This window comes from Triturus cristatus, chromosome 2_2 (genome assembly GCF_964204655.1).
Source record: "Triturus cristatus chromosome 2_2, aTriCri1.1, whole genome shotgun sequence".
NCBI classification, from domain to species: Eukaryota; Metazoa; Chordata; class Amphibia; order Caudata; family Salamandridae; genus Triturus; species Triturus cristatus.
In genome coordinates, this window is record NC_140582.1 from 292,229,171 (window position 1) to 292,253,528 (window position 24,358).

At 43.3% G+C, this 24,358-nt stretch overlaps 1 protein-coding gene across 1 annotated transcript in view; it reads right to left on the reverse strand.

Moving 5' to 3' along the window:
- Nucleotides 1-24,358, reverse strand: part of TEK (TEK receptor tyrosine kinase) — a 542,264-nt gene that overhangs the window by 267,800 nt on the left and 250,106 nt on the right. The window contains exon 7 of the mRNA XM_085641331.1: nt 1,897-2,025. Within this exon, the coding sequence (XP_085497457.1) occupies nt 1,897-2,025 (129 nt within the window). The remainder of the gene's footprint in view (nt 1-1,896; nt 2,026-24,358) is intronic.

Sequence of the window (24,358 nt, forward strand, 5' to 3'; positions counted from 1 at the left end):
CACTCACGCTACTAATAATAAAAAGAACCCGCAGGCAGGGTAGGGCTGCATGCGCTATTGCACCCAAGAGCACTTCAGGGCATCAGAAGTAGCGCGCTCACCACGCATTTGATTAAAGGGCAATAAAGGTAAAGCGCTCAGCCGAGCACTAATTCTCAAAAAAGTCCCACTGGGCAGAGCTGGGCACAGGCAGGCCAGCACACAGAGTCACTCAGCAGAGTGGAAGTCCTTTCAGCCACCCAGCAGGTCAGTCCCAAGTGGCGGTTCCTCCTGGCACACTACAGTCCCCGCAGTGTGTTCTCCTCAGTTCTCCCAGTTCCAAGCAAGCTCTAGACATGGGGTCACAGCCTCAGTATTTATAGTACCAACAGTCTTTGTTCTGCCCTGGCACAGGGCCCTGAGCCCAGTTTAAACCAGTTCTGGGGGCACTTAAAAATATAATTAACAGTGCACAACACTCCCCATTCAAAGTGTAAGCCCTGGCTCCAGACACACCACAGGGGTGCTAAGCCATCATCGTGGAAGGCAGGCACAGCCCTATTCAAGTGCAGGTGCTACTCCTCCCAGCACTTCAAATGCAGACCAGGCCTATTCAGCCTAGCACTGAGTCACCCAGGAAGGGCAGAACACAACTGAACCCCCCAGGGACTGGCTGGAAGGAAGGCACATCCCCTCTCCCCCTGTTAGTCAGAACCAGACGGTCAATACACATCAGGCAGGCACAAAGAAACAGCACACAAAAATGCCCAGTTCTAAAAGTGGTATTTCTAAAATAGTAATAATAAATCTGCTTTCACCAGTACGCCGAATTTATCACTACTATTCCAAACATACCAAACTTGATCATGCCACTCCTCTCAGATTGGGAATTACCACTGAAGCACCTATCAGGGAATCCCTAATGCATTCCTATGAGAGGGCAGCCTCACAGCAGTGAGAAACCAAATAGGCTCTTTGTCACTACCAGGACATGCCACACAGTTAAGGCACTAGTCCTACCTTTTACCTACACAACGCACCCTGCCCATAGACCTAGCTAGGGCCTACCTTAGGGGTGACATATGTAGTAAAAGGGGAGTTGTAGACGTGGCAACCACTTCATGTGCCACGTCACAGTGGCAGTAAACTCCACGCGCAGGCCCTGCAGTGGCAGAGGCTTGAGACAGGTTTGAAAGGCTACCTTGGTGGGTGGCACAAGCAGTGCTGCAAGTCCACCGGTAGCATTACATTTACAGGCCCTGGGTATATGGGATACCACTATATAAGGGACTTACATGTAAATTAAATATGCTAAACAGGTGTAGACCAATCTTACCAAATTTACCATAGAGAGCACATGCACTTTAGCACTGAACAACAGTGCTAATGTGCCCAGAGTCATAAAACCACCCATGACAGGTCAGAAAAAATACAGGAGGAAGGCAAAAAGTTCTGGGATGATCCTGCAAAAAAGGACCAAGTCCAACAGTGTCCTAAAATAAGATAAATTATGGTCTGCATAGAGGAATGCCTTGGATTTGGGGAGATGACTAAAATCTTCTGAATGCAATTACATATTTCCAGGTAGGAATAGAGGACTGAAGTTATGCACATACAAGCATTGAATGGCAACGTGAAGTATGATATATAATCTGAATATTATTGGTAAGTCCTGTAACATGAGAACAACAGTTGGCACTCTAAGATTAAACGGTACAACATTTTCTTGCACTGATATGCTGCATTCCAAAGAATGTTAATGTTGTTTTTACAGTCGAAGAAATGCATGATGGAATTTTGAGATAAAAATGAATAAACATTTTAAATATATATATTTTTACATTGTGGAACATCAGTCTTAATGGGCTCTTCAGCTACTACAGCTAAAGACATATGCTACCACGTTACTGCACTTACCTTCTTTTTCACATTGTAGACCATGCCAGCCTGGGGAGCAGATACACCCCTTGAATCTGTCACAGGTTCCCTCTTTGCTGCACTGACACTTGAGTTTACAGTCTGGTCCATATTCATCTGGTTTGCAAGCTGCAAAAACAGAATGCCGTATTAACCTTAAATTAATTTTGGGTTATGGTAAAGGAATGTTTATTTTTCATGGTTTCTCTATACACCAGGTGTACACAACATGGGCCCAGGACAGTTAGATAAATGCTAGTTGCTATGTAAGAGATTTCCATTTAGATTAAGTGTATGTAAATTTACCTTGTCAGCATATTGTGAAAATCTTGAATGAATCCTACCCGACTCCACCTGCTCTGGACACATCGATATAACAAAAATATTGTTCTCTTTTCAAGGGCATCATCACAGTAACCAAAGAAGAATAAGAGCTCCTGAAGTTGCACTCTCTTAAGTCTAAAACTAAATTCTCCACACTATGAGTGGTACCAGTATGTGATCCCTTCAGCTTGAAATGCATTCATAAATTACATGAGGCAGGGATCAAAGTTAAGCTGTGTCTCCCAGTGCAAAGCTAGAGTCATACACTTGTGTGGGTGAGTGTTCTTCAAAGAATATATTTCCACTTATGTAGCCAGATGCCTTTATCACAAATCTCTTTTTACCTACATTGTGAATTCAGTTCTCCATGATGATTAACATACTGCCCCTGTTGTGGATTTCAACAGGATCAGTGCACAAAAGCTTCAATTTTACACATTCACGTGTGAACTTGACATCTTTTTTAGACGGTGACTTTTAACATACTTTGCATATACATAATAACGTACTCAGAAAGTGTTCTGATTGCAACACACATTTCTTCATCTGAATTTCATCAAAACAATGTACATCTTGTTCAAGGATAAAGTGCACTGAGCATGCTGCCCTTGTGTTTTATTGTCTGTTCGGTGACAGGTCTGAATTAGTACGACAAATAATGTTTGTAAAGGACCTTAGACACAGTGAGAACTTAATCGTTTTTGATTATTTAAACTACTTCTGAGCTTTAACTCGTCAGAGGAGCGCTTCCATGGATTATCCTCGAAATTCGCTTGTGACTGATTGCCAGCCCTGCTGACTTCAATCGCTATCCTGAAAAGGACAGCTACCTCTTCAACACCAGATTGGCTTCCGGGTACATCACACATACAGGTAAATTAGGAGTTAATCTGCTCCCAGAGATCTTCCAGAATGCACTTCTTACTACACTCTCTAGAGTAGAGTCAGTGTTAGGTAGGGTTATCATTATGATATATATTCATATAATCAATGCAATGTTATAATGGTTGAATTATTTATCTTCTTCACCATTCTTGTAATGCTGGTAACAATGCTTCATTTCCTTCTACTGATAATTGCAGCTCATGTATTTTACTCAATAATCCAATTGTTTCAATAAATGTTTGAAATGCCAATTTGCGTCAGTCTCACTTTGGGCATGCCTAAGGTAATCATGGAAGGGTAGATCTGTTTCCATGATTTCCTTGGGGGATTCAGAGTGGTCATGTTTTAAGATTGCAGGCACCATCCGGTACTCTGTCATATTTAGGGTTCCAGATGGCGCACTGTGAACTAGCCAGGAATTTGGCCAACATATTCTGATTATATGCATGGACTCAGTCCCCATATTTTGACGCATATGCTGTTCAAACACACAGTGTTTCTTGATTAGTAGGAACATCCCCATTTGTCTTTTTGGGGGACTTCATCGGGGGCACTTATTCACAAACATTTGAAATAGAAGCCAGCTACAATGTATCACCACTAATAATCTTCTACTAATCAGAGATAAACTGCTTCCTGACAGCACATCAACATGGCGTGCGCTAATAACACAATTGTTCAACCAACAAGTGTGGGTCTCTAGCTACACACTGGCAAACACATCTCAACGTTTAATTAGTGACTTAAATGGCTTCTATATGCAAACAATAAAAGTTGTTGAAGTGAATCCCATTACACAATGGGCGTTACAAAGAAGTATATGGAAAGCACAAGAGAAAGTCATGCTTAGCTTCTGGAACTGATGGGGATTGATGGCACAAGGGGCTTCCATACTGCAGCCGGCACCCTAGTGCAACCTGACTCCCCACGGTTCAACAAGATGAATCTGCAGTAAGGTGGGGGACACTACTCTCAGGATGAAGGGGAGTAGTCATATAATTAATTTGTAAAATTACTGAGATCTTCACAACTACAGAGCTCTGGAGGACCTTATGGACAAATTGAGCTTAATAGAGGATGCTATTAGCAAGCAGTTTAGAGCACAGAACCAGGTAATGCACTCACAGAAAGAGAATAGCCTTGTCATTCACAATATTGCATTATGAGGTAGCTGTAGTTTCCTGTCGAGTGTACACGGGAGCTCTGCTCAAACAGTACTCCTATAGGCTAAGGATGTCAAGTCAGAGGTTGTGGTCTGTGAGCAGAATACCAAAGACAACAGGAGCAGGCACACCATATAGTATACCCTTTAATTGCAGGTGCCACTCAGCACTGCATGAAGAGATGGTTATTTGTTATTTTAAGAAATCCAGTTCTTTGCCCACTCAGCCTGGGCGAGTTAATAAGAGATTTCATGTCAATGCCCTAAACATAAAGGGCACCCAAAGGCTGATTTATCAATTGTAATAATATCTCACTGTAGTATACTGCTGAAGGAATTGATCTACCTTTAGTTTGTGATCTTGCCGTTTTGGTAAACGTGAGATGCAAAGGTTCCAATAAGATGGCATATATTCTTTTGAATTTATATTTACCTCCTAATGGTAATATATACAAGTTCGAGATTACTGCATTGTTGCAATTTCTAGATACTGCTTATCTGAATATTCCAATAATTGTAGCTGGTGATCTAAATGCACGAATGGACAGAATGCCAGAGTCCTTAGTCTATTTTTGGCTCAGTAAACTACGTGACCTTCGCTTACATGGATAGATAATGTGGTGAATAAATTAGCAGCAGGACTAGCTAAAGCGTTTGGCATTGTCTGACATCCCAGCGCAGTCAAGCCCTTTACCATTTGACTCTGACCGCCATTGGCTTGACTTTTGTCTCATTGTCTTTATGGGCAACAATAAGAGTATTTGTCATCATAATAAGGACCCAAGTGACTGACCACTTCTAGCAATTATCTGGCTAAAGAGGTAACCAAGTTCATTTCACCAAAGTTGGAGGGGTGTCCCAAATGATGTGCTTACTGCCATTTTGGACATCTGTAGACTTTGCGTGCTGTGCACTGGTCCATTTCATCTCAACTTCTGGAACGTATATCTCATGCGCTGCACTTATGATTGAATAACTATAATTACTGTAGTAATAATTTGATGACCATGCTGCAAACCCATTTGCGCGTTACCAGTGTGCATTCCACGCATACAGGCTTTTGGGGAAAATGGTTTAATTAAGGCTGTTCACATTCAAGTAAAACAGAGGTGTTGAAGTTGTCTAATCCAGAGAAAGGAAGGTCCATTGGAATATCTACAAAAATAGGAATGCAATATATCTTGCTACAAGAAGGTACTATTTTTGAAACAATATTAGGCAGACATCGAGCTGGCCCTACAGCAGAGAAATATGTGCATGCTTTTGTGTGCCAAAGCCAAAGGTCTGGCGGATTGAATAAATGACAGGCCTCCCTGTGAAATAGTCCATGTGAAAATGTGCTTACTAAGGTGGGTGGATTATTAGGTTTCGCCTGCACAACGCCTGCACTGTGCTCGTGAAATCTATTAAATGTAATATAAATCTTAAATGGGGGTTACATCCTGCCCTTACTTTTCATTTGTTTGTGTGCTTAACAGTTACATTTACTCCGTTACTATTGGTTGTAGCAAGTTCCTCGTGTGTTTCCCTTATCAGTGTCCCATGGCTCAAGTACTCGTGTTCATCCACCTTGGTGGAACATCTTTCTTATGAGCAAGCGTGTCTGCACCTCTGCTTGTCCCCTCTTCCACCAACCTCTTCCCCAGGCGCAGCAGCTTTTTATCTGTAGGTCTCCATTAACTTCAAATCATCAAACAGTTTCTATCCTGGGATCCCATCTACATCCCTCGTCTGACTACCATCTGACCCCCTTTGCCGACACTGCCACCTCACCTTCCCAATAGTTGCTGCTTCCTGCCACCATCTTTGTTGTCCAGCGTCACCGGAGCCAGGTCGGGTTATAGAGAAGGGCGCAGCGAATAGATTGTCTTTGACTGCTATCTCTAGTAGGGCACTGACCATGGGCATAAACAGAGAACCACTCTGATAGAAGTCCAATACGCCAGCGTGGCGGCTATCAAAAACTGGGTTACTTTATATTCCGTAAAATAGCAGGTCCGTCAGTCAATTTTGTAGGAAAAGCAGACATATATTTAAATGTTACTGTATAGAAAGTTTACTGCTTGGAAACATTTTAAAATACCATTAAATACAGTAGGGAAATGCGACTCTATGAGAAATCGCAGTTTCATTAGGCTTGCGATGTAATGAACATGAGGGCTTCCCAATAGAAGATGGCTGCTGCAGAACAGACATAGAAAACAGCTTTGATAATCACAATGCCCGTGCTTGTTGAGTTTAGTAAACGTTGCAGGTTACAAACAAAGCTTATGCTGTTTAAAAAAAAAACATGAAGTAGTGTTTTGCTTGACTTTGAAACTTTGCGTACTCAATTTAAGTCTTAACAGAGGAGGCAAAAGTGCCTGTTGCAAAGAACATACGATATAAATCGATCAGGAGACCATTGGTGGGAGAGGAGACAGTGAAGTAGGACGTGTCCTCCACTGCCAGATGGGTCTCATAGCAAAACTGCACTTTATTGATTATGCTGCCTATTAAACCATTTCCATTTTATAAACTTGCATGTTCTCTGCATGTCTGTATATATGTCTGTGGCTGGGCACAAGTCCTAAAAAAAAGAAGTGGGGGGACTGACCAAGTCAGGCAGTATGCTAGTGACATCATGACGTGTGCTATCACAGCATATGACGTCACGACGCTTGACACTCCACGTGGCATCATAGAAAGTGACCTCACTGGAAGTGATGCTCTGATATGTGTATGTTATAACATGCCAAATGAAAATGTAATAATTTTGTCTTTTTTTTAAAGTTGTCTCCTGCAAGGCATATCATGTAACATGCAGATCAAAGATTTTTATTTTATGTGGATAGGTTAGTGGATTACTGCTTTGGACACAGAGATCCTTTTGTTACTTGCAGTTAATAAATTGTAATCCTTCTAGTAGACCACAGTGAGCTATAAAGAGCATTTGACTCATACACCATGTAACCCTGACTGTCTCATGTAACACATCTTGTACATTAATTTACACCCTTAAATGATTTATTTGGAATGGATAATGTGTATGTTATGTAAAGCGCTCTAACACTCTGCATTGGGATGAGTAGCACTATAAAAGAAATAAAATAGTGCTATTTAAATTGTTATTTGTGTACCCATCTGACAACAAAGTAAAACGCATGCATCTCTTAAGTACCTGTGAAGAGCTAACAAGCTGTGTGCTTTTGTTTCCCCCCCAGTTCATTTGCATTTGTGAGGTTGCAGGTTTTGTCTTTATAGTTGCCCTGCTGGAGGTTAAAAAAAAAATTCCCCTCGCTGCCTGCCCGTTGCTGCTGGGAATCGAAAGCATACAACGTGCAGGAGCTGATTAACGTGTCCCGGTGTTTCAAAATTACACTGGGACAAGTTCAACATATTTGTGTGGGGCCCAACTTCTTAGCAGGGGTGATGATGGCGTCCATTCTCTGAAAATAGTGGATGTGCGCAGTGTGCCCGCATGTACCCCGGACTCGTGCCCTGGTCTGTGGTATTTCTATAGCGCGAACCCAGCCAAAAAGGCAGGTAGCACAATTGTTACTATGTTGTGATGGATTGTGCTTGAAAGAGGGTGTGAGATATTTATATGGTGTTTATATACGACAAACCGAGCCAAAAAGGTAGCGGAGTATTTCGCCTGGCTGATCTCCCTTGCAGCATTATTTAAACCAACATGATGAAGACACACTCAGGTGAATGTCTGAGGGAATCAAGAACAATCATTCACTGGTTCTGATGCTGGGCACAACACGAGCTGAAGCAGTTGTAACATTGGGTCCTTTAGTATGATTGAAGCATGCACTACTTTTGCCTCTGCTGTACCTGTCACCCTTACCTTTCAAAGTACAAAGGTTTAAGCTATTAGCTTTGTCAACGCTTGTTCTTAGTGTATATCGTGTCATGTTTCTTTCTGCCTTCTTTCAGCGTTTTTTTGCTATTCCGCAACCCTCTTTGCATTGTCAAGCCTTCTCTTCCCTGCTCTCTTACCAGCCCATCTGGTTATTTGGTCCCCGTGTGCATTTATCTCTCGTGAATTTAATATAACACTCGCCTCTGACAGGTTTGTTCTCTTTGTTGCAAAATGAATACCAGAGACCTCTTTGCAACCTTTCATTTTATCCGTTGGTATTTTGACTCATTTCTCCGTTATCACTATATGCCATATTTACTGTTTGCTATCTGCGATTTGTCTTCTTTATCTGTCTTTATATCTACGTACCTGTCTGCATGTCTGCTTTTCTGTCTGTCCGTCTGCATGTCTGTCTTAATTTCGATCTATCTAGCTGACTACTTGTTTGTGCTTTGCCTGTCTTGATTATATGTTAGTATTTCCACCGGTCTAGCTATGTGCATGTTTGCCTGCTTTTTATCTTTCTATCCGTAATTATGCTTGGCTGTCTTTTTATCTGTCCTTATATTTGCCTGTCACTACTTAGCAATATTTCTATCTTTATGTCTGTCAGCCTGTCTTCCTCTGTATCTAAAACACTGCCTGCCCCTTATCTATGTCTACCTACATGTATTTTTGGTCGTCTAACGTTCAGTCTGCCCAGCTCTCTGTGTGACTTTTTATTTGTCTGCATGTTCGTTTGTCTGTATAACAGGTCTGTCTGTTGTTTTTATTGCGTGTCTACAGCAGACAGTACAACTTAGTACAACTTGGACTACACTTAAGATCAGTGCATCATGTAATACTCGACAATCGCCTGCTGTAACATATGCAGGTCCACTGGAATTATGTGGCAGGGTAGAGCCAAATTATGTTGCACGGTTGAGGAAATTATACGGCGAGGAAAAGGGAAATTATGGGGCGTAAAATGCAGCATATTTTATGATAGTATTACTTCATTATTTTGTCACTTTTACACTTGTTAACACTCCCTGGGCATTGGATGCACCTCTTTAGTACCAGTTCAATACAAAGCTATAGCAATAAGCAATAGAAAGGTGACCAGTCAGGCTTTGCAAATGGCTTTCCAATTTGCGGCAATATGTGTATGTGTCACTACGTTTTTAGTAACATTTGAACTGTTTGAGCTAGAAACATTTTTTTTTAAATCGGCAGATTATGTAGTAGATGATGGATTATGTGGCAAATGCGGCAAATCTATGCTTATGCGAAAAACACCGTGGCCGCACAGTCACATAATTCCAGTGGCCCTGAATATATGTCTCTGCAGATATAAAGTGCGACAATGACATAAAATTACTCATAATTCTGTAGTATGCTGAAAATGTTGTGCCGTTGAACGTTGTCAGTCTTTTCCATTAATCCAATACTCAATAGTTTCCCAATTGATTAACTGCTATAACACATACTTGTTAACTAACTTGTACAGGTGTTTTAGTCCTAATGTTGGTTTCATTGATGTTGACTAGTTGTCTATCATATGGGATGTGGCCAGGGGCGGCTCCTCCACTTGGGCGGAGGAGCATCGCCCCACTGCTTTCTCGCAGTGCAAGAAGCAGAAACATAAAATGGTAAGAACTGTGCAAAGATCACGGTAATCCAGTTGCATATAAATCCAAAGGTTTATTAAAGTTGATCCTTTACACCTCAGCCTGTCAACTCAGCTGTAGTCCATCCAACTGCTTTCTTGAATCTAAACATTCTCAAGATGCAGTTTTCAGAACAGTACTATGTCATTTAGAATATGGCAAGAATAACATTCTACATGAAAACCAACAGAGCCTTAGATTACAATGTTAAGCATATTACACATCCTCCTCCTAATAACCAAACAAACACAAAAAAAACTAAGACATAAGGAAAAGTTATTCCTATTAAAATAACAATTACATTAACATACAGTCTTGTAAATACTTCGGTTTGACACACTGCCTCAAACTTGCTCTTCTATTATACTTTACAGAAGAAGATTTAACATCGTCACCCTCTTTACAATAGACTGTTATGTCATGAGAGAGCTTGACAACTCTATTCAAATTCCACACTCTGTGATCTTCCGTCCTGACTGCATTTTTGAAGACTTTGATGACTCTCATGGGTAACAAATACTTAGATCCCATATTGGTAAATCCTTTGCGAGTTTTTTTTTATTTTAACTAAGTCACCTACCTTTATGATTGTTCTTTTGACAGCTTTCCTTACATCAAATTATCTTTAGTTTTCAGACATCTTTTTCATTTCTTTTTCAAATTTCTCCTGATCATTTTCAACATTCTTCAATTCAGGTAATTTGTTTAGAATCCACGAGGGACATAACACAGTATTAGGTTTTCTTTTGTGAAGTAGCTCAAAAGGGGTTCTTCCAGTTACAGAAACAAAATGTCATTGTCGGAAGATAACTCATCTTTTACTCGATAGAAACCAGATAAAGTATCACTTACTGCATCACATCTTTTCCAACAGTTTTTGATGCAATACAAGACAGACTGTAGAGTTTGATCTTTTAACAATTCACTAATCCAAACATCTTCTTTTACTATGCTGTCCGTGATATTGCAAACAGCATATTCATCAAAATCACTAAAAGAGTCCTCCAATATTTCATCCTCAGTGTCATCACTTGAGACTAAACGAGAACAATAGTCTGCAATATTGTTTTAGCATCTGGGGCATATTCTACATGAAAATTAAATTCTTGAAGGGCAATCACCCATTTACATATTCTAGATGATACGTTGTCTAAACCTTTTCTTTCAAAAATTTCTTTCAGTGGTTTGTGATCTGTCTTGATTGTAAAACTGTCACCCCATAAGAACTTTCGAAGCTTCCTCACAGCCCAGAATACTCCCAAGGCTTCTTTTTCTATAACAGAATAATTAGATTCTGCCCCTCGTAAACTTCTTCACAAAAATAAAATGGTTGCTTCCACTCCATTAAGATCTTGCATCATGACTGCTTCTAGACCTGTAGCACTTGCATCTGTCATGATGACTACATCTTAATTGCGATCAAAGCTCTTCGAAGAGGAGACTTTGGAAAGTTGACTCTTAACTAGTTGAAACGCATCATCACATTCAGTATTCCAAGTGAAACTAGTACCTTTTTTTAAAAGAAGTTGCATTTTATGTGTTTTGCTTGCAAAGTTGGCAATAAACTTTGTATAATATTCTGATATGCCCAGAAATTTTACAACTTCATCTTTGTTCTTGGGAGTGGCCATGTCCTTGATTGCATCTACTAGTTCTTTCTTCGGTTTTATGCCAGAAACAGTAATGCTATGACCTAGATAGTCAATGCTAGATATGGAACGCGTTACTTACCTGTAACTGCGGTTATCCAGTATTGGTATCTTTCATAGATTCACATGCCTGAATCATTCCCCGTCGTCGGGAATGGGAGTCACCGGTAAATAACAAAGTAATGTCCAGAAGACATAAGACAGTCATAGGCCTCAGAGGCCTTAGCTTAGTAAGCTATCCACGTCCTTATGTAAAAAGGACCAAATTTTGGCCAGAGCCAATCAGCTAACACCACCCTCTAGAACCTTCCTGGTAGGAGCTCTAGTCCCTCAGATTTTCGTGAGCACAGTGCTAAGCAGCTGTATACTGAGAGATCCGAGAGAGCCCTTCCAGGGGAGGCGGGTGGGTTGCATGTGAATCTATGAAAGATACCAATACTGGATAACCGCAGTTACAGGTAAGTAACGCGTTCCTTATCCAGTATTAGGGTATCTTTCATAGATTCACATGCCTGAATCAGAGTAGCAAGCAGTGAAAAAGCACATTTCGAAAGATATGGATAACATACAGGTATTAGATAACCACATCTATCCGAGATAAACAACAGTGCTACCGTAAAGCAATGAATAAGTAAAGCATACATTATAGTGCGAAATGTGCATAAACTGAGGATGGTGGGATGAAAGAAAGGGCTCACCTCTATTTAAAAAGATGACGTAGTACCGCTTGACCCACTGACGCATCCTTCATGATCTCCGCATCCAGGCAGTAATGCTTGGTGAAGGTATGCGGCGTCTTCCATGTGGCCGCTCTACAAATGTCCACAATGGGCACCCCAGCAAAAAGAGCCATGGAAGTAGACATGGCCCTTGTGGAGTGGGCACGGACCGTTGTTCTCAACGGACGTCCTGCCTGTTGGTGACAGAAAGAAATGGCCGAAGAAATCCAGCGGGAAATGCTCTGTTTTGTGAGCGGAAGCCCTCGTCGAGGTCTGCTGTAGGCTATGAATAGCTGATTTGATTTTCGAAAAGATTTCGTTCTCTCAATGTAAAATTTCAAGCAACGTTGAATGTCTAGTGAATGTAGAGTTCGTTCCGCCACTGTTTGTGGATTTGGGAAGAATGATTGTAAAACAATAGGTTCGTTGAGGTGGAAGTGAGATGGAACCTTGGGGATGAAAGCTGGATTTGTGCGGAGAAGGACTCTATCCTTTTTGAATTGCAGGAATGGGTCCTGGATAGAGAATGCTTGGAGCTCTCCCACTCGCCTTGCCGAGGTAAGAGCTAGTAGAAGTGCCACCTTCCAGGAAACAAATTTAAGGTCAGCTCTGTGGATGGGCTCAAACGGGTGCTTCATTAGTTGAGCTAGAACTATGTTAAGGTGCCAGGCCGGTGGAACAGGCTTTACTGGAGGGAATGTGCGAAACAGTCCTTTCATGAATTGCTTGATGAGTCTATGAGACCATAAAGAGGGGCCGGAAGAAGATCTTCTGAAACGTGAGATTGCAGCTAGGTGAACTTTAATGGAGGCATGAGCAAGACCAGATTCTGCTAGATGTAAAAGGTAGGGTAAGACTTGTCCTGGGGTGGAAGAGAAAGGATGCAACTTATTCGTCTTACACCAGATACAGAATCTTTTCCACTTGAGTGAATAGGTCTTGTTGGTACTATCTGCTCGAGCCCGAGCTAGAATTCGCCTGCAGTCTGGAGGAATGTCTAGGCCCCGAAACTCTCTGAACTCAGGAGCCAAGCTGATAACCTGAGAGAGGCTAGATCCGGATGTTGAATCTGCTGATCGCTGAGCGTCAGAAGAGATGGAAACGTTTTCAGCCTGATCGGAGGTTCCTGGGAGAGGAGGTGAAGTTCCGAGAACCAGTGTTGGCGTGGCCAAGCTGGGGCTACCAATATCAAAGTGCAAGGCTCCGCCTTCATCTTCCGTAGTACCCTGGGGATCAGGGGAAATGGCGGAAAGGCGTATGCAAAGACGTTGCACCATGCTATCGAAAAGGCATTCCCCAGGGATCCTGGTTGGGGATGCCAGCTTGCAAAGTATTGGCATTTGGCGTTGCGTTGGGTGGCGAATAGGTCCAGCTGAGGTGTGCCCCATTGGGCGAAGATATTGTTGAGGACCTGCTGATCCAGCTCCCACTCGTGGCACGCTGCCTGCCTCCTGCTTAGATAATCTGCCAACACATTGTGGGTGCCTGGAACATAATCTGCTCGGAGAGAGATGTTGTGGCGGAGCAGCCAGTTCCAGATTTTCTGCGATTCGCGCGAAAGTGTCAGTGAACGAGTCCCTCCCTGCTTGTTCAGGTAGTGCATTGTCGTGGTGTTGTCTGTCCGGACAAGCACTACTGAGTTCTTTATCCTCGGGAGGAAAGCCACTAGAGCTAGGTAGACTGCTCGGAGCTCTAAAAGGTTGATATGAAGCATTTTTTCCGAAAGGGACCACTTTCCGCTTATCTGTAGCTCCTGAAGGAAAGCTCCCCAGCCTTCTAAGGAAGCGTCCGTGGTGATTATATGAGGAGTAGCAGGAAGCAAGAAAGGCAAGCCTTGCGAAAGGTTCTTGGGGCAAACCCACCATTGCAGAGCCTGTTTGATCGCCGGGGTTACTTGGATGACGTCGTCGAAAGACCCTGTACACTGGATCCACTGGTTCGACAGAGCCTCTTGTAGGGGTCGCATCCGCAAGCGGCAATGTGGGATTAAAAGAATGCAGGAAGACATCATCCCGAGGAGGGATTTGAAGAGGCGCACCGAGAGTGTCTTTCTTGTCATTACCTGGAGTGCCAGAGATTGAAGTTTGTCCTGGCGTTCCTGTGACGGGAATGCTTTCCTGTGGATGGTGTCTAGTGTGGCTCCCAAAAATTGCATGCATTGGGATGGTTGCAGGACAGATTTGTCGTGGTTGAGAGTGAGCCCCAGTGACTCGAAGAGTGTCAGACAAGCGTTGGAAGAACTTATCACGCCTTCTTGTGATGGGGACTTGATAAGCCAGTCGTCTAAATACGGGAAGACTTGGTGGTGGAACGGGCGTAGGTACGCCGCCACTGGTGCTAGGCATTTGGTGAAAATGCGTGGCGCCGATTTGAGCCCAAATGGCAGAACCCGAAACTGGTAATGCCTGCCCGCCACCATGAAACGCAGGAACTTCTTGTGGTTGCGGTGTATTGGGACATGAAAATAGGCGTCTTGAAGGTCCACCGACACCATGTAGTCGTTTGCGTTGAGTAAATGCAAAACCTCCTGTATGGTAATCATTCGAAACAACTGTTTTTTCAGAAATTTGTTGAGATTTCTGAGGTCCAATATGGGTCTCCATTTCTTCTCTTTCTTTCGGATGAGAAAGAAATGGGAGTAGAACCCTCTCCCTCGTTGGCTGAGGGGAACTTTTTCTATAGCTCCCTTTAGAAGCATAATCTTTATTTCTTGGAGTAATGGGCGTAGGTTTTTGTGAGCCCTTTGGCGGGGAGGAGTTTGAGGAGGAATTTGTGTGAATTCCAGGGAATGGCCGAATTGTATTAATTGAAGGACCCATCGGTCCGTAGTTATCGTTTGCCAATTTTTGAGAAAATGGGAGATTTTTCCGCCAATCTTGTAGGGTGGAGACAAGTTTGAGCCCGGCTGCATCTGGAAGTCATTGCCGCCGCGCGGCACCTTTTTGTCTTCCTCCTCTGTTACGAAAGGAAGTTTTGTGGTAAGACGACTGTTGTCGCTGCTGAGATTGTGGACGGTACTGCTGGGAAGAGGAGAAAGAGGAACGCTGTTGAAAGTCTCCTCTGGAGGAAGTCTGGCCTCTTCCTCTTGACCCACGAAAGGAAGGGTTCCGAGATTGCAGAGACCCCAGGGCTCTGGCAGTGTCTGTATCTTTTTTGATACCTTGCAATGCCTCGTCAATAAGAGAACCGAATAGAAACTGGCCATCATAAGGCATGTCCAGGACTTTTGTCTGGACCTCCGGCCTGAAAGAAGTTGCCTTGAGCCAACCCTGGCGCCGGAGAGCAGCCGCACCAGCCAGCTGTCTAAAGCCTGTGGAAGCAATATCCATTGCACAGTCTATCAGTTCCGTGGCAGATCGCTCACCCTCCAACAGAATCTTCTTTGCCTCTTCTTTTAAGTCAGAGGGCAAATCCGCTAGATATGGGGCAATGTCCGCCCACATTTGTCGGTTGTACCGTCCCAATAGTGCAGTAGCGTTGGAGGCACGCACTGTCAAGGCTGACATAGAGGAGAAACGTTTCCCTATGTTATCCATACGTCGCCCTTCTTTATCCGGCGGAGCTGTCAACAGCGCAGCTGGGTTGTTTGACCTCCTCTGCGCAGCCTGAGTGATAACCGAGTCCGGCTTTGGATGGCCTGTAAGACAAACCGGAGCAGTGTCCGGAGCTTTATACTTCTTGTCCAGGCGTGGTAGAACCGGTGGCATTGATGAAGGGTTCTGCATTATCTTTATGCCCTGGTCCCAAATATAATCTATTATCGGAATTGCCCGGACGGTCTTCTTGAAGGGTTCCTTAAAGTCATATAAGAAACAGTCCTGTTGATGCGAAGGCATCGGGATTTGGAAGCGCTGGGCCGCCCTTTCAATGATGTTGTGGAAACCGCCGATGTCGTCGGGCGGTGAGTCGGCTGTGGTAGGGACAGGCGAAACAGGAGCCGGAAGGATGTAATCGTCCCATTCATCTTGTTGGGATTGAACGTCCTGGAGTTCTCCTTCCTCAGGTTCCTCCTCCTCCTCCTCCTCCTCCTCGTCGTCCGTGGCGGGCCGAGGCGGAGGTGCCGTCCTCTCCAAACGCAGTGGAGGCGGTCGTGGCCGTGTAGCCTCCTCCTTGGAAGGCCCCGCAGGCATCGGTGGAGGTGCCGGAGTCGGAAAACGCTGCTTATAGTCCGTTATTAAGAGCTGAAGGTCTGTGACCAAGGTTGCCGGTAGACACACCATGGAAGGTGGAGGCGGCATGTATTCTCGATGAGGAACCTCCTCATAATCCTGGGGATTGTCTTCGTAATCCGAGACATCCTGGTACTTCACATGGAGTTGTGATGGACTAGTCGCCGCAGGAAAGAGACTAGCGTCGTCCGAATCCTCCTCTTCAAAGAGGCGAGTGGGAGGCAAGGTTGAGACCTTACTGGGCGAAGTGAGGGCCGGAGTCAATGCACGCTTGGTTATTTGTACATGCACAAATGTACTCTGGTCGTCCGTGTCCATACTCCTCAAGGGGCTCGATGGTATAGCTGTAACCGACGTTACAGGTATCAATGCCGTCGATGGGATCGTCGTCGGGGTCGTCGTCAACGACGAGGATGATGAAGACGGTCTCCTCGTCGACGATGACGTCGACGATGACGTCGACGACGGCGTCGTCGGTGATATTCTCGTCGACGGTGTCTTCGTCGTCGACGGTGTCTTCGTCGTCGACGGTGTCTTCGTCGACGATGTTGTCGTCGACGATGATGAAGCTCTCGTCGACGGTGTCGTCGTCGTCGACGCTCCCGTCGACAGCTTACTCGACGACGCCTTTTTTATGGCTAACGTCGACGGGATTGACTTGCCTGCCGTCGACGATGGAGTTGTCGTCGTCGAGGACATGGAATGGGATGTCATCGTCGATAGAGTCGTCGTCGACGATGTAACTGAAATCGCTGTCGAAGGAGATTTTCTCGTCGACGCTACTGTCGACATTGTTGTCGTCGACGAGGTGGCAATAGGCTTTTTGAAGGTGTGGGGCATCACCTTAGGAGACGAGCTCCCTGGAACAGGCGAATCCTGGACCTCTGAAGACTTTTTCTGCGTCTTCTTTTGAGGTGGCTGCGACGAAGGGCCCGGCGATGCCACCCTTGGTCTTTTAGATGAGGAGTGAGACGCAACTGAAGAACTCTCACTCTCCTCAGAGGCCACATCTTCCTTGTCCTTTAGCCTTTGCAGCCAGATTAAAAGGCGCCCCTCTCGGTCTTTCAAGGTCTTAGATGAGAAAGTCCGACATACCTTGCAGTCCTTAGAACTGTGACTGGGATAGAGACAATACAAGCAGTCCTTGTGTTGGTCGTCGATATGTAGCCTCTTTTTTCCACAAGAGGCGCAGGGCCTGAATAAACCCTTCTTAGGTGTATCAGCCATGCTGAAAATCCAGAATGTTGAGAGAAATGCTGTCAAATCCAAAGAAATGAGCAGAGCTCAGTGGAGACTCCCTTAGCACGACGTGCGGTAGAAAATCTGAGGGACTAGAGCTCCTACCAGGAAGGTTCTAGAGGGTGGTGTTAGCTGATTGGCTCTGGCCAAAATTTGGTCCTTTTTACATAAGGACGTGGATAGCTTACTAAGCTAAGGCCTCTGAGGCCTATGACTGTCTTATGTCTTCTGGACATTACTTTGTTATTTACCGGTGACTCCCATTCCCGACGACGGGGAATGATTCAGGCATGTGAATCTATGAAAGATACCCTAATACTGGATAAGTTGAATTTGCATTTCTTCACTTTGAGAGTTAAACCACTTTCTTTAATTTTATTTAGTACAATTCTGACTCCATTATCGTGTTCTGCTTCCGTACTCCCAAAAATGAGTATATCATCTTGATATATCTTCATCCCTTCACAATCTTTAAAGACATGTTCCATCATCCTCTGAAAGACTGCTGCAGCTGATATTAATCCAATAGGCATTCTCAAAAATGTGTAAGTGCCAAAGGGTGCTATAAATGCTCTAAAGTCTTGAGAAGTATCATGCAACTTTATTTGATGGTATGCCGAGGCTAAGTCTATTGAAGAGAAGAATTTGGCCCCTCCCAACAGTGATAATATTTCAGCAATATTAGGTAAGGGATAATGGTTCATGACTACACACTTATTGAGTTTTCTTAATCAATGCATAGCCTGGACTCACCATTGGCTTTGAGTGCCATTACAACAGGGGCCAACTATTCTGTGGCTTCCACTTCAGCAATGATACCATTTTTTAAAAGTTTATCAAGTTCAACCTTCATTTTTTCCTTGACCTTGATAGGAACACCTCAAACCTTACTAACGATTAGTATAGAATTTTCTTTCAATAAAATCTAATGTGAATACCCTTTCAAACTACCTAATTGTTCCTTGAATACCTCTGGAAATTCACTCTCAAATGAAGACACAGATGCTTGTAGTAATTTACTTTGATCACTTACAGCAGTTGTAACATGACTCAACTGATCACAGGTTGTTATATTTTGTTTCAGTTTTATGGATGGAGTTTCGTTAGGATAAAGAATCACTTTGAGATCTTTCTGAAGAGTCCAACTTACCAGGGAACCACCTCTTTCTGAAACGTAAATCTTCCCTGTGGTAGAATTTGATTTGAAAGAAATATTACCGTTAAAGAATCTAGACAGTTTAATAGGTTCACCTCCGTAACCTCTAGCTTTGATGTCTGGTTTAAGTAAATCCATTTGTTGAATAAGAACTCATCATAAACCATTTTTGGAATTAATGTTTCCTTTGCACCAGTATCGAACAACATTTTTACAGGTACATTTTCAATTAACACAACATCAAAAGGACCATCTTTGTTTCCATCAATAATTGACATAATAATTTCCTTAACTTCACACTCATCATCGCAAGAGATCTCTTGAACTTTCTTCTTAAAGGTACCAGTGCAACAACATTTCGAAATGTGACTCTTTTTTTTAACACTTTTTACATATAGCTCTCCACCCAATACAATCTTTAAAATTTGCTGTATGGCCATACTCACCACATCTATAACAAATACCTTGGAATTTTCTTTGAGCAGAATCATTTTTTAAAATGATCACTACCATTGTGTTCATCTTTATTCTTATTAAACCTTTTGTTTTGAAGTGAGTAATTCATTTCTCCTTTGTTCTGTTGAGAGGGTAAAACATTACTAAACTTATTCTTACTCTTGCTTACAACATGAATATCACTTTCTTTTTCTGTTTCATCATCTTATTTAGTTCTTCTACACATGCTTTGGTGTGTTCACAAGATTTAGCTATAGAAATCACTTCTGTAAGAGAAGGATTGTCTTTAGCCCAACATTGCTCTTTTACTTTGTCTAAAGAACAACCTAACATGAATTGATCCCTCAACCTCTCTTCATAATTAGACCCAAAATTCCAAGTTGAAGCTAGTTTTCTCAATTCAGTAATGTATTCTTCCGCATTTTCACCAGACCTTGGCATGCGCCTTCCAAAGTGATGTCTTTCTAACACAGTTGAAACTTTTGTTAGGAAACGAAGATCTACTTTTTTTAGACAAATTTCATAATCATTGAGATTGTCAGCATCTTGAGGGGTTAAATCAGGAAGATGTTGAAATATTTCCTGACCTTCAGAGCCCAGACAATGTTATGTTATGTTAAAATGAATTTATAGAGTGCACGTACACCGGGGAGGTTTCATGGCGCTATTTTGGTTGAGATCCAGGTCATAAAAAGAGGGTTTAGAAAGCCTGTTGGAAGAAACCGAGAAGATTGGTACAGGAGCGAATATCGAGGGGAAGAGAATTCCAAAATATGGGGGCCAAGGTAGAGAACCTGGCACCACCAGTGCGCTTTAATCTAAATTGAGGAATGAGTAATACGTTTTTGTGAGCTGAACGAAGATTTCGTGTAGGAGCATATATGTTAATCATATTATCAACAAATGTAGGGCTCTTTCTATAAAGTGACTTAAAAATAAGACATCCAGTCTTGAAAGCGCACCGCTGAGCAACCGGAAGCCAGTGTAATTGCTTCAAAAGGGGAGTAATGTGATGATGCCTAGGATGATGAACAGTCAGACGAGCAGCCTGATTTTGTACTATCTGTAAACGTCTGGAGAGATAAAGGGGGATGCCAAAATATAATGAATTGGCATAATCAACGTGGGACATGACCAAGGCGAGAATCACCTGAATCCGGGCATCATTAGTAAGGTATCTGCAAATATTTTTTATTCTACGAAGTTGAAAAAAACAGACGGAGATCGCTGAACTAATCTGAGGCTTCAGAGTAAGATCCTGATAAATGTAAAAGAAGAGACATTTTTCTTTCCGCACTGAGAGAGACACCACATACTCTTGAAGAGTGTGAAAACACAATTTTCCATTTTTTCCACGGAATGGATAGCTTCCGAGAAGTAAACAAGAAAAATGGAGGAGGAGGTAAATTTTGCATGCTTAAGACAAAATGAGTAAGAACTAAATAGAAACACCTGTAATAAAAGAGTATATGTTAGAAAAATGAAAGAGATAATAAATACAATTAGTAATATTCAATGTGAAGATAGTCAAAGTATATAATGAGCCTAAAACTGAAGAGAAGAAAATGGAATGTTTCCCACGAGTTATTGTCTATTATACTTTGAAGTAGGATGATGGTGAAGCTTCCTTTGTTGAATTATAGTTGAACAGAATCTTCTTTATTGGTTCATGTGAGAACACAGGTGAAATAAAAGAACTTTGAAAGTCACTCCTAGAAATTTACAGAACACTCCTCTGTAACAAAGAACAATGAAAATTCCACTTTTAGAACCATTCACGATGTATTCAAAGAAGGAGTGAAGTTAGCGTTCTAGTCTTTTAATGATGCAAATAGGAAACCAGTTTAGCGCTCTAGTGTGCCAACAGGAAGCGAAATAACAGTTGTACAGGAAGAGAAGTTAGCGCTTCAGTATACCAACAGGAAGAACAATAGTTACTTACCTGTAATCTGTGGTTCTCCAGTATTGGTGTCTTTCATAGATTCACATGCCTGAATCATTCCCCGTCGTCGGAGTGGGAGTCCCACGGTACATAGAAAAGCAATAATTATGCATATAACAGCCAAAAAACCCTGGTAACCTGAACCAGGAAGTAAAGTAGCTTAAGCTACAAGGGAAAAAACTTCCACAGCTATGACTATCACAGTCATTATATCCAGTCCAAACTGCAGCCAATCAGGCGACAGCACCCACCAGAATGTTCTCCTCAGAGGCTCAGGCTCTCAGATTTTCTCGCACAGGAGTGAAGCAATACATAATAGCCTAAAAAGCCTCTGAGGGGAGGTGGGCGGGTTGCATGTGAATCTATGAAAGACACCAATACTGGAGAACCACAGATTACAGGTAAGTAACTATTGTTCTTCTCCAGTATTTGGGGTGTCTTTCATAGATGCACATGCCTGAATCAGAGTAGATAGCAGTACATAACCTTATGCTCATAAGACGCCACTTTGTATCATAGACATATACATTATGAAACAGTATAACCATAGAGAAATACATGTGTGTTTCAACATATGCAAAACAATTTCAAGACAGAAATAGTATGGAAAAGAGCGTCTTATAAAAGCATAGTGGAGGAGGGAGAACAGAGGCTCACCTTATTTGAAAAGATTGCGTAGAACAGCTTGTCCCACAGATCAATCCACATCACTTGCAGCTTCCAAACAGTAGTGTCTGGTAAACGTATGGCAGCTGGACCATGTTGCCGCTTTATAGATCTGGTGAAGAGGCACACCTGCGAAAAGAGCTGTAGATGAAGAGATTGCTCTCGTAGAATGTGCTCTAGGGGTCGCTTGCAATGGTCTTCCAGCTTGATCATGGCATAAACAAATTGCAGCCGAGATCCAACGAGCTATGGTTGGCTTTGATACTGAATGGCCTTGGCGTGGTTTACCATATGCTACCAAGAGTTGGTCCGATTTGCGCAGTGATGCTGTACGCTGTAAGTAAAACTTCAGACATCTTTTGATGTCTAGGGAGTGCAAGGCCCTTTCTGCAGCTGTTATCGGATTTGGGAAGAATGTTTTCAAAACTATGGGTTCATTAAGATGGAAATCCGTCGGAACCTTTGGCATAAACTTTGGATTAGTGCGCAGCACCACAGACTCAGATGCGAATTGCAGAAAGGGTGGATGAACAGTGAATGCTTGGAGATCACTAACCCTTCTTGTTGAAGTTAGAGCCAATAATAAAGCAACCTTCCAAGAAAGGAACTTTAGATCCGCCTTGTGGATGGGCTCGAAAGGATGCCGCATTAGTTGTGAAAGTACTATATTAAGGTGCCAAGAAGGAGGTGGACGCCGAATAGGCGGGAACATCCTAAATAACCCCTTAAAAACTTGTTGGATGACTCTATTGGAATAGAGAGAGTTAACACCATCCTGCCGAAACCTTAAAATTGCAGCCAAGAACACCTTCAGAGTAGAGTGGGAAAGACCTGACCTCGCCAACTGAAGAAAGAAAGGCAGAATTTGCTCTGGTCTTGCGTGGATCGGATGGAGATTAACGGATTGACACCACATGCAAAACCTCTTCCACTTTAGTTTGTAAGTTTTAACAGTTGCGGGTGCTCGAGCATTGGCCAAAACCTCTTGACAGTCTGGAGGGATATCTAGGTGTGCAAATTCAAGCTGTTGAGGAGCCATGCCGCTAATCTCAGCGATGCTGGGTCCGGATGACAAATTTGACCGTTCTGAAGGGTCAGAAGATGTGGAATTGGTCAAAACTGTATGGGCTCGGCCTCCGAGAGGAGGAGAAGTTCTGTGAACCAGTACTGGCGGGGCCACCTGGGAGCAATTAAAATCATGCGGCAAGGCTGTTGTTTGATCTTGCGCAGAACTCGTGGAACCAACGGGATTGGTGGAAAAGCGTAGGCATATATTTGCGACCAATTCATCGAAAAGGCATTTCCCAGCGAGTCCTTGTGGGGAGCCCAACTTGCAAAGAATGGGCATTTGCGGTTCTGGCTGGTTGCAAAGAGGTCTAGATCGGGATGCCCCCATTCGTGAAATACCCCGTCTAGGAATGGTTGGTGTAGCTCCCATTCGTGATTCGACGTTGTGGCTCTGCTGAGGGAATCCGCCAGAACATTCGTGATTCCTGGGACGTGAATGGCTTTGAGGTTGATCTTGTGGCTAATCGCCCAATCCCAAATCTCTTGCGCTTGCTGAGATAGGAGGGCTGACCTCGTCCCGCCTTGTTTGTTCAAGTAATGCATACTTGTTGTATTGTCTGTTCTTACAAGTATGCATGCTCCTCGGATGATGGCTTGGAAGGATTTTAGAGCCAAGAATATGGCTCGCAGTTCTAGCAGGTTGATATGCCACTTTCTTTGTTCTAGAGTCCACCTGCCATTGACTGTCATTCCTTGAAGGTGCGCTCCCCAACCCTCGAGGGATGCATCTGTGGTGACTGTGAAATCCGGCATTTCGACCAAAAATGGACAACCCTCTTTCAAGTGGTTCATCTGACCCCACCATTGAAAGGCGTCCCGCATTCGTGAGGTGATGTGAATGATATCCTCGAATGACCCTGTGATCTGAAGCCATTGCAGATTGAGCTCCTCTTGCAACGGTCTCATTCTGTACCGACAGTTGGGAATGAGATGAATGCAAGAAGAAATCATCCCTAGGAAGGATTTGTACACACGGACTGAAACGCACTCTCTTGATAGCAGTGAGCGCGCAAGGTTGCATATCTTGATGTGCCTTTCTTTTGACACAAAGGCCTTGGACAGATCCGTGTCTAATGTCGCTCCTAGGAACGTTCTTCTTTGCGAAGGAGCTAAATGTGATTTCTCCAGATTTGTTGACAGACCCAGGGACTGGAAGAGTAAGAGGCATTTTTGAACATGCTCGGATGCTACCGTGGCGGAACTCGCCTTGATAAGGCAGTCGTCCAGGTACGGGAATATTTGAACTCCTTGCAGACGGAGATGCGCAGTCACTGGCGCTATGACCTTTGTGAAGACTCTGGGTGCAGAACGGAGTCCAAATGGGAGGACTCTGAATTGAAAATCCCTGCCAGCCACTCTGAACTGTAGAAATTTTCTGTGCCTGGGTAGGATTGGTATATGAAAATAAGCATCCTGCAGGTCGAGGGTGGCCATATAATCTCCCATCGAAAGCAACTGCAGAATTTCTTGGAGCGTTAACATCCAGATAGACATTTTCTTTTAAAATTTGTTGAGAGCGCTAAGGTCG